The following is a 10,641-nucleotide window of genomic DNA, read 5'->3' as shown; positions in this document are numbered from 1 at the left end:
GAAGCCGGATGCGGCCGCGCCTGCGTGGTGAGCCCCGGCGTTCGCGGGCCGGTGCGGGAAGCCGGCGGGCTGCGCTGCGCCGCTGTGCGCGTGATGATGGCGGCGGCAGCGGCGGCGGCCCGGGGAGGCGGCGGCTCCAGCTGCGGTTCCGGCTCCGGCTCCGGCTCCAGCGCCTCGCGGGGTTTTTACTTCAACACGGTCCTGTCATTGGCTCGCTCCCTGGCCGTGCAGAGACCTGCATCCTTGGAGAAGGTAGCCCGGGCCGACCCGGCCGCAGGCTGACAGAAGGGGACCGGGGCGCCCATGGGGGTGGGAGGGGCTGGGCGAGGGGCTGCAGGAGGCCGAGGAGGGGGTCGCGTACTGCCTGTGACAGGAGGCGTCTCGTGAGCCGGGGTGGTCTGTGGGCTGAGGGGGTTGGAAAGAGACGGGGTGGAGGGGGAGTGGGCCGTGGGGAAGCAGAGTCCGGGGCGCTGCAGTGGGTGGGTGGGGGCGTGGGAGGGGGCGTGTGAAATACAAGCCGGGGTTCGAACTGAGGGGGCACCTTGTGACATCGCTGGGGCGGGGGCTGCAGTGAGGAGCTAGTGGCAAGAGTTCAGGGACCAGAGTGAAAATCTGGGTCTCTGCTCCTGACGTTCCCTGCTTTTTATTCCGTGACTCTGGAGAGATGCCTCTTCCTGTAAAAATGGGGGTGCTTTCACCTGCGTTGCCCGCTTCACGGGATTGTCGTGTGAAGGGCAGATGAAGTAGTCACTGTATCGGAAAGTGCTTTCTGAGATGCAAACCTACTGCGCATTGTTTTTCTGTGACACTAGAGGGGGCCTTAGGTTGGGTGACAGATCGCGTGTTACAGAGGCTGGGAAGCGGGAGTGAACTGTCAGTGGGCAGAGACTTGAACCGGGGATTGCTTCAGAGGTAAAAAGAACTTAAGCCAGAGCAATCCTTATCTTGGGAGAAAGGTGAAAGGCAGCTCAAAGGTGTGCCTGGGATGGTGGAAAGAACGTGGATTTCAGCCAGACCTGAGTTCGGTCCCTGCACACACTCACTATTGCATTGTCTTAGACAAGTTACTTCAACGCTCAGAGCCCCTTTCCTTACCTCTGAAATGAAGTAGTTCTTCTTTTTTTTTTTTTTTTTTCCAATGCTACTTACATCTTGTATTTTTGGTCCATGATATCAAATAAATAGACTTTTTGTTTCCTTGTAAGTACCCTATTCTAAGACTATTTATTTATTAGTTTTGTCTTTTTAAAAATTTCTTTATTGATGGAGGTATCACATATTAGTCCTCATCCCCCCATTCCTATCCCAAACCCCTCCTCACGTATGTCCCCACCTCCCTGTTGTCCATGACCACTGGTTAGGCTTATATGCATGCATACAGGTTCTTTGGTTGACCTCTCCCCCGTGAAGTGGTTCTTGAGGATCAAATGAGTTCAGGCCTAAAACGCCGTGCACAGAGTAGTGAACAGTCAGTAAATGTCAGCGTTCTTCTCCTGTGATGAGACTCAATCGAGTGTTAGTGCTGAAGGGATGGGACTCTCTCTTCCCCACATAACTTTCTGGCAAATGGAAAGAGAATTGTCTGACAGTAGGGGAAGAACAGTGGTGACTATTCAGTTTTGTAGTATTTGCTTACTACGTTTTCCTACTCTACAATTATAAAAAAAAAAAAAAAAAAAGCCCTTAGTATTCCTAAATAAAAGATTCTTGAGGTTCTTAAGAATAAAGGAGGGAGACCAGTATTGACAAATCTCTATTATTTTTTTTGTTTGTTTCTATTTTTCCTCTTCTTTTTTTCCAGAGAGAAGGAATTGGACTGAGAAAGGTTTAGACTAGATAGGATTGACTAGATAGGAAGGCTGAGTTTTCTTTTAATTTATTAATTTGAGAGAGAAACACCAATTTGTGATTCCACTTATTGATGTATTCATTGGTTGCTTCTTTAAAAAAAAAAAAAAAAATATATATATATATATATATATATATATATATATATATATATATATATATATTATTGATAGAGAGGAAGGGAGAAGGATAGAGAGTTAGAAACATCGATCAGCTGACTCCTGCACACCCCCTACTGGGGATGTGCCCACATCCAAGGTACATGTCCTTGACCAGGATCGAACTGAGGACCTTTCAGTCCACAGAATGATGCTCTATCCACTGAGCTAAACCAGTTCCGACTCATTGGTTGTTTCTTGTATGTGCCCTGACCAGAGATCAAACCCACAACCTTGGCATATCGGGTTGATGCTCTAAACCTGCGTTCAACAAACTGCGGCTCGAGAGCCACATGCGGCTCTTTGGCCCCTTGAGTTTGGCTCTTCCACAAAATACCACGGCCTGGATAAGTCTATTTTGAAGAAGTGGCATTAGAAGTTTAAAAAATTTGGCTCTCAAAAGAAATTTCAGCCCTAACCGGTTTGGCCCAGTGGACAGAGCATTGGCCTACGCCCTGAAGTCAGGTTCGATTCTGGTCAAGGGCATGTACCTTGGTTTTGGGCACATCCCCAGTAGGGAGTGTGCAGGAGGTAGCTGGTCGATGTTTCTCTCTCATTGATGTATCTAACTCTCTATTTCTCGCCCTTCCTCTCTGTAAAAAAACAATATATATTTTTTTTAAAAAAGAAATTTCAATTGTTGTACTGTTGATATTTGGCTCTGTTGATTGAGTTTGCCGACCACTGCCCTAAACCAACTGAGTTTCCCCACCAAGGCCAAGAAAGACTTAAGTTTTCTGAACTAGACTTGACATCTCAGCTCAGACTTGGTAACTCAGGCAGCCCTGACATGCTTTTAACGGCACCTGCGGCACATTAAGGCCATAACTTGCCCTCTCTTTGTCCCTCTATAGGCCTCAGTTGTGTTTACTTACTCCTCCCTAATCCCAGGCTGTGAAACCAAGTGGGTTTTATTTTTTGTTTAATTACTTAATTCATTCTTTCATTCAGAAAACATTTATTGAGCACCTCCTATTAACTGGTACATGCTAAGGCAGGTAAATAAGGAACAGTCCTAATTTAGTCGCTCAGGTGACCAACAACAAGTCAGACTTCCTGCAAGTGCTCCGTCTTCTCTTGTATCCCAGGTCTGCTGATCAGATTCCTGCCATGTTCAGAGAGCCAAACCCGAGAGCCCTGGGCATCTATTCTCTGATCCATATCTGGGCTTTGACCTTTTCCTGCTGAGCTGCCTGGAAGATTGGAGTCTCAGCCCTGAGTCCCACCCCCAGGATTACATCCAACTCTGAGCACAGCCTCAGTAAAAGCCCTCTAGACCATGTTCCACTTAGTCCTCAACACTCTCCACACTGGGTGAAAAGTGAATGGGGAAAACATAAGAGAAGAAAAGAAATCCGCCGAAACCGGTTTTGCTCAATGGATAGAGCGTCAGCCTGGGGACTGAAAGGTCCCCGGTTCGATTCCGGTCAAGGGCATGTACCTTGGTTGCAGGCACATCCCCAGTAGGGGCTGTGCAAGAGGCAGCTGATCGATGATTCTCTCTCATCGATGTTTCTAACTCTCTATCCTTCTCTCTTCCTCTCTGTAAAAAATCAATAAAAAATATATATATTTTTAAAAAGAAAAGAAATCCCATCTCCACGGGAATCTCCACATACTCCATGTAGGGCTGGCTCCCTCTCTCTGACTTTCTATGCCTGCCTGTCTTCCTCTGCTCTCCTTGTTCTTGCCTGTCTTCATCATGTTGTTGAACTGCCTCTGCCAAGCTTCCTCCTGGCTCTGCCTGGTTATACTTCTCTGTGTCCAGGAAATCGGGTGACTTGTCTCTACCTCTCTCTTCTGTACTGAGCCATACTGATGCCCCCCACACGCTGGGGCACGGCGAGTTCTGGGTAGAGCTGCAGAGTAGGCAGCATGTCTATAGAGCAGTGTTTCCCAAACTTCTCTCATGATGAGAATCACCTGGTGGAGTTATTAAACTACAGATTCCTGAATCCCAATGAAGAAGTGCTAAACTAGAATTTTTGGGAACATATAGGTAAAATTGTATACTTAACTAGTGCTCTAAGCTTAGTATACAATTTTACAAGACAGAAGCAAATACAATATATATATTCCTTTCAGTTTTATTGAGATTTGTCTTATGATACAGTATATATAAGATATAACTTGGTGAATTTTTCAATTGTACTTGAAAAGAATGTGTATTTTGCTTTTGTTAAGTGGCATTTTCTATATTTTTTAACAAACAACTCCACCAGGAGATTCTCATCATGAGAGAAGTTTGGGAAACACTACTATAGAGGTCAGTGAGGTCAAGGTGTTTCAGGTTTTCAGTAATCTTGCTGATTGTTCATCTATTCTATCAACTACTAAGAGAGGAATGCTGAAGTTGCCAAACATAATTGTGGGTCTGTTGATTTCTCCTGTGTTCTGTTAAGTCTTTTTCATTTTCTCTCTCTTTGTACATTCATCACAATAATAAATTTCGGTACATTTTTATTGCTCTCCAAAGAAACCCTGTTCTCCTGAATTATTGCCTTCTCAGCCCCTAGCTCTAGGCAACCACTAGTTTACTTTCTGTCTCTGTAGTTTTGCCTATTCTGGACTATTTATTTATTTATTTACTTATTTATTTATATTTTTATTGATTTAAGAAAGGGAGGGAGATAGAAACATCAATGATGAGAATCATTGATTGGCTGTCTCCTGCATGCCCCCTACTGGAAATCAAGCCTGCAACCGGGTCATGTGCCCTTGATCAGAACCCAAACTCGGAACCCTTCAGTCTGCAATTGATGCTCTATCCCTGATAAATGGAATCATACAATATGTGGTGACTTATGTAACTGACTTCTTTCACTTAGCATAATGTTTCAAGGTTCATCCATGCTGTAGCATGTATCACTATTCCATTTCTTTTTATTAATGGACAATATTACATTCTATGCATATACCACATTTTATTTATCCCTTCATCAATACATGTACATTTTAGAGAAGAGGAAGGCGGGGGGAAGATGTGTGGAGGAGGGAAACAGACAGACAGACATCAATGTGAGAGAGAACATCGATTGGTCACCTTCTGCATGTAACTGATCAGGTATCAAACCCAAAACCAACTAGCCATACTGGGCAGGAATGGCTCAGTACCTTTGAGAAAGAATATTTTTAAAAATGTTTTTAACAGAGTACCAGCTTCAATCTTCAATTCTCAGGGAATTTTGTTTCTTTAGAAAGACTATTCCCAGAGGTTTCAGATAACAAAATTTGTATGCTTTTAAAATAATTGCTTAATTAGCCAGCTTGTAATGCTATTATTATAGCTTAACTTTGACCCAGATACCTTACCTACATCCAGAACACCTGCTCTGTGAGGAGAAATCCATTTCTTACAATTGATATAGAGGAGGAGATCTTGGGGTTTGCCTCTGTCCTCCGGGACAAGTGCCAGGATGGGCTGGCACCAGCCCCCCAAATAGGGGAGGGCTGGATTGAGAAGAGAACCTACCACACTGGTGAGAGTGAAGCTTCTACATATTTTTATAATAGAAGATTGTTTTGCAACTTGGAGCCAGGAGCCCTGAAGTTAGGCTCCTACCCTCCCACAGAAACTGGGAGCTAGGGTTGCTGGCTTCCTTGATATTTACATTCCAAAGGGATGGCTTCCAGGTTCTGGAGAAAGACATTCCCGGTCATCAAGCTTACAAATTGCTAATCTAGTCTTCAAAAGGATTTATGTATATTTCACAGAAATGTGAAGTGGTGAATTTTAAATGTAAATGAACAAAGAAAAAGGAGGAAAGAGCAATGGTTTCCCTTATTTCAACAGGGAGAATTAAACTTCTTTTTTTTTTTTAACTTCTTATTTTAAATTTATATTTGTTTTTAGCCTGTCGCATCTGACATTCACTTGTCTGGTCAAGTCTAGAATGAGAGGAGGGCCTAGGCTTCCTGGCTTATTCTATTATACATCCACAGTGCTCAAGGCAGCATCTCCCACGAAATAGGTGCTCAGTAAATAGTAAACGAATGCATTAAAGGCATATTGACTTGATTAGCTTGTTTTTTATTCTCACCAGAGGACATTTTTATTGATGTTTGCAGAGAGAGAGAGAGAGAGAGAGAGAGAGAGAGAGAGAGAGAGAGAGCAAGAGAGAGGGAGAGAGGAAGGAGAGGATGAGGAGGAGGAAGAAGAAAAGGAGGAGAGAAATGTCAGTGTGAGTGAGAAACATCTGTTGTCTCCTCCACACTCCCCGAATTGGATAGAACCCACAAGCTAAAGTATGTGCCCTGACTGAGATTCAAACCCACGATACTGGACGACACTCTTGTCAACCGAGCCACACCCACCAGAGCTGATTAACTTTTACATAAGGCATTCATTGATGAGCAGTAGCATGGACGATGTTTATCATGTACTGTGAAGTGAGTCCTGAGCTCAGGTCTCATTTAGCTCCATGAGGACTGTTGTATAGACAGGGAAGCTGAGGATCAGTGTGTCACTCAGTGGGCTGTGCCAGAGCCTGCATGTGACTCTGGGTCTAACTAAAGTCCACGGGCAATTCACTATCCTAAAAATTGTCAAGATTAGATTTATTTATATACAACAGAAAAACAAAACACAATCCTTACCCTGCCCCCAAAGCAGTCTCTAGGGACAGAGAAAGGGACTGAAAGCAAAAATATTTAACATTTTATTTATTTATTTTATTTTTAATACATTTTCATTTCAGAGAGGAAGAGAGAGGGAGAGATAGAAACATCAATGATGAGGGAGAACCATTGACCTGCTGCCTCCTGCATGCCCCCTATTGGGGACCAAGCCCACAACCCCTGGCATGTGCCCTTGACCAGAATCGAACCTGGGACCCTTTGGTCCGCAGGTCGCCACTCTTTCCACTGAGCCAAACCAGCTAGGGCAATATTTAACATTTTAAACGTCATATGTGTGTGTCGTGTGGAAATATTGACAAGTTATCTTTTTTTTTTAAGGTTTTAAAAAATATATATTTTATTGATTTTTTAGAGAGAGGAAGGGAGAGGGAGAGAGAGATAGAAACATCGATCAGCTGCCTTTTGCATGCCACCCCACTGGGGATCAAGCCCACAACCCAGGCATGTGCCCTGACTTTGAATCCTGACCTCCTGGTTCAGAGGTCGATGCTCAACCACTGAGCTACACCAGCTGGGCAAGTCATCTTTTTTGTATGATTACCTCTTTTCCATATTTAATGTTGAGGTTGTGCCAGTTTTGGCGAGCTTCTGAGTCTCCATTCTGTCTTCTAGCACATTAGATCGGAGGCCCAGTGTGTCTTCTGTGTGTTCAAGCAGAGTGTTGATTAAGTATTGCACACACAGGACAGGTCAAAGTACATGGACTTCGACAGGGCCCCGGACTCTTCTCTTTGGTTACCTGTTGATTTATTAATCAACATTGTTGCATCACGCTGACTCATTTTGATAGGAATCTACCTTCTTTCCATCTCTTATTCACGGGGATGTTTCTTGAGAGACTTTACTCTTTCTGTCAAGATAGCATGGTCCCTGGTGAAAGTGCTGGGGCCTCTGAATGGTCCCTTTATTGTGGTTGGTCCAGCTCTTTCTGTTTTCCCTGTGGTTGTGGAGCACTCTCCTTGTGAAGGAGCACTAAAGAAAAGGAATTTAGCATTTCTGTTGTTTCTTGTTATTACTTTATGCTCTTTTGCCTGAGCATTTAATTTTAAAAGCAGCATGGATTTCCCCCCCCCCCCATGTATATGTTTTTTATTTTAACTTATTGGATGTTTATCCTGACTATGTAAGTTATATTTTCTCCTAGAACATATTTTGGCAAATATGAAACAGCACAAAGAAGAAATGTAAAACCACTGTTCATCCGGCCTTTCAAAACTATTAACATTTTGATGCCCAGCCAGTGTGGCTCAGTGGTTGAGCATCAACCTATGAGCCAGCTAGTCACTGCTCGATTCCCAATCTGGGCACAAGCCTGGGTTTCAGGCTCCATGTCCAGGAGGAGTTGTACAGGAGGCAGCCATCAGTTCTCTCTCATTATTGATGTTTGTTTCTCTCCCTCTCCTCTCTGAAATCAATAAAATAAAAACAAAATTAAACCATTAAAAAAAACCCACAAGGCCGAAACTGGTTTAGCTCAGTTGATAGAGTATCAGTCTGCGGACTGAAAGGTCCCAGGTTTGATTCCGATCAAGGGCATGTACGTTGGTTGTGGGCACATCACCAGTGGGGTGTGTGCAGGAGGCAGCTGATCGATGCTTCTCTCTCATCGATGTTTCTCTCTATCCTTCTCCCTTCCTCTCTGTAAAAAATCAATAAAATATTTTTTAAGAAAAATTAACAGTGTAATTAAATGAATCATTATCAAAGTGTTTTTTATACTTAAAAATTATTTTATGTATACAACCACTAAAAATAGATGCGAGTAATCTAATAAATGAAATATAACATTTAAAAAAAATAAAATATTTTTTAAAAATATCATATTAGCATATGCGTAATCAAAGAACACAGACAATAGTGCAGTGGAGGCCTGGGGAGGGGGCTGGCAAGGGGGTGGGAGAAGGAGGTTAATGGGGGGGAGAAGCTGACATCTGTAATGCTTTCAACAATAAAGGTGAATTTAAAACAAACAGAAAAACAACCCACCAGGATCATACGAATGTCAATGACTATTCTTTGGGTCTGTGGCCTGAACCACAAGGTTATTGCCTCCTGGTGTGTGTTAATGCTCTGTTCAAGAGCTTCTTGTGGCAGAGATTTTCAATATTGAGATAATCTTTTTTTCTATTTATAATAAACTAGAGGCCTGGTGCACAAAATTTGTGCACTCAGGGAGTCCCTCAGCCCAGCCTCTGCCCTCTCACAATCTGGGACCCCTTAGAGGTGTTGGAGAGCCAGTTTTGGCCTGATCCCCGCAGGCCAAGCCAAGGGACCCCCGCCTTCCCTCTGAGATTCATCAGTCTGTTCCATGTTGCCATGCCTGTGGTTTCTGCTGCATTGAGCGTCTGCCCCCTGGTGGTCAGTGTACATCATAGCTACCAGTCCGCCAGCCACTTAGGCTTTTATATATATATAGATCCTTTATGTCTAATATTCACTGTTTACAACAAGAATTTTGAAGATAATTACAATTTTTCCATTTCTTTAGTAAGTTGCTGATTTATTGCCTGCTTGCCTTCTGCTAGCCACTATTATGGCATATCCAGTAACAATAGGTATTGTTTATTGAGCACTTACTTTGTGCTGTGCAGTCTTAAGAGCTTTACACACATTTGATTTTTAAAGAGCCTCAGGAGAGGCACTGTGCCTGTAGGTAGGTTTGGGTAACGGTTTATCAGCACCCCTGGGAAGTGGGGACTGTGGGGACTGTGGGCTGTCCTGACACCAAAGTGCAGATGTCAACGATTAGCTGTTGTGCTTTACCTCCTGTTATACATCATTGTGACCCTCCTCTCAGGTTCCTCAGTGTTGTGTGTTTTGGGGGCACATGTACGATAATTTTAGAAGCTGGGGATGTCCTTTTTTACAATCTTTTGGAAAATTAGAAAAACTAACTTATTGGTTATGTAAATTCACTGCCTTTTATGGTATTGGTTTATTCTGAATGTGAATTGATAAAATTTTAAACTATGGATGTGTTTTTTGGTCTCATTTTCTAGGTCCAAAAGCTGCTTTGTATGTGCCCAGTAGATTTCCATGGGATCTTCCAGTTAGATGAAAGGCGGAGAGATGCAGTGATTGCACTGGGCATTTTCCTCATTGAATCTGATCTTCAGGTAAGTTTTTATTAAATTGAAAGTGTTTCCGCCGTATAAAAGGGGGGATTAGAATTTTAATTTATACCTGCTTATGTTTACTGCAGTATTAGAAGATTGCATATAAGCCTATAAAAGTGGTTAGTGGTGGGCAGGACAGAGTAGATGAAACTAATGGGAATGAGACATTTTAATGTACACCTTACAAAACTTTGTTTTCCGAACTATGTGAATAAATCGGTTTTTTGTTTGCCAGAAAGTTAGTTAAAATGCTTTGTGAAGTAATTGTGTGTCCTCTAGAGCATCAGTCGCCAGCTTGTGGTCCATGAGGTCTGAAAGGCGACTGCGGCTCTAGAGTAGACTTGATTTTCCATCTCAGGTAAAATGCTCATCATTCAGACTCAGAGTAATTATAAACTACATTCTTTGATATAGTTTTGATATAATATTATCTTATTCAAAATTGTGATATATATAAATTGTTTTAAAGTACATGTTAATGTGCCTTTTATTTTTTAAGATCAAAATAATATATTTAATACTACCTTTTAGGTTTTTTTTGTTTGTTTGTTTGTTTTGTGTGTGTGTGTGTGTGTGTGCGTGTTTTTAAAATATATTTTCAGAGAGGAAAGGTGAGGGAGAGAGAGATAGAAACATCAATGATGAGAGAATCATTGATTTCTGCCTCCTGCATGCCCCCTACTGGGCATTGAGCCTACAACCCGGGCATGTGCCTTTGACCTGAATTGAACCTTGCACCTTTCCATCTGCAGGCCAGTGCTCTATCCACTGAACCAAACTGGCTAGGGCTGGATATAAAATATTTTCATACAAAAGGTGAATTCTGCCCTTGCCATTGTGGCTCCAATTGGTTGAGCATTGTTCTGTGCACCAAAAGGTCA

The 10,641-nt window shown here is 42.8% G+C and overlaps 1 protein-coding gene across 1 annotated transcript in view; it reads left to right on the top strand.

Moving 5' to 3' along the window:
- PI4KA (phosphatidylinositol 4-kinase alpha) overlaps positions 1-10,641 on the top strand; it is an 84,590-nt gene continuing 73,949 nt past the window's right edge. Inside the window, exons 1-2 of the mRNA XM_084867819.1 lie at positions 1-252; positions 9,644-9,760. Coding sequence (XP_084723945.1) covers positions 94-252; positions 9,644-9,760 — 276 coding nt within the window. The 5' untranslated portion in view covers positions 1-93. The remainder of the gene's footprint in view (positions 253-9,643; positions 9,761-10,641) is intronic.

This window comes from Pipistrellus hanaki (assembly GCF_964339955.1).
Source record: "Pipistrellus hanaki genome assembly, chromosome: 19".
Classification (NCBI taxonomy): Eukaryota; Metazoa; Chordata; class Mammalia; order Chiroptera; family Vespertilionidae; genus Pipistrellus; species Pipistrellus hanaki.
This window is presented reverse-complemented; position numbering and strand designations above follow the sequence as displayed.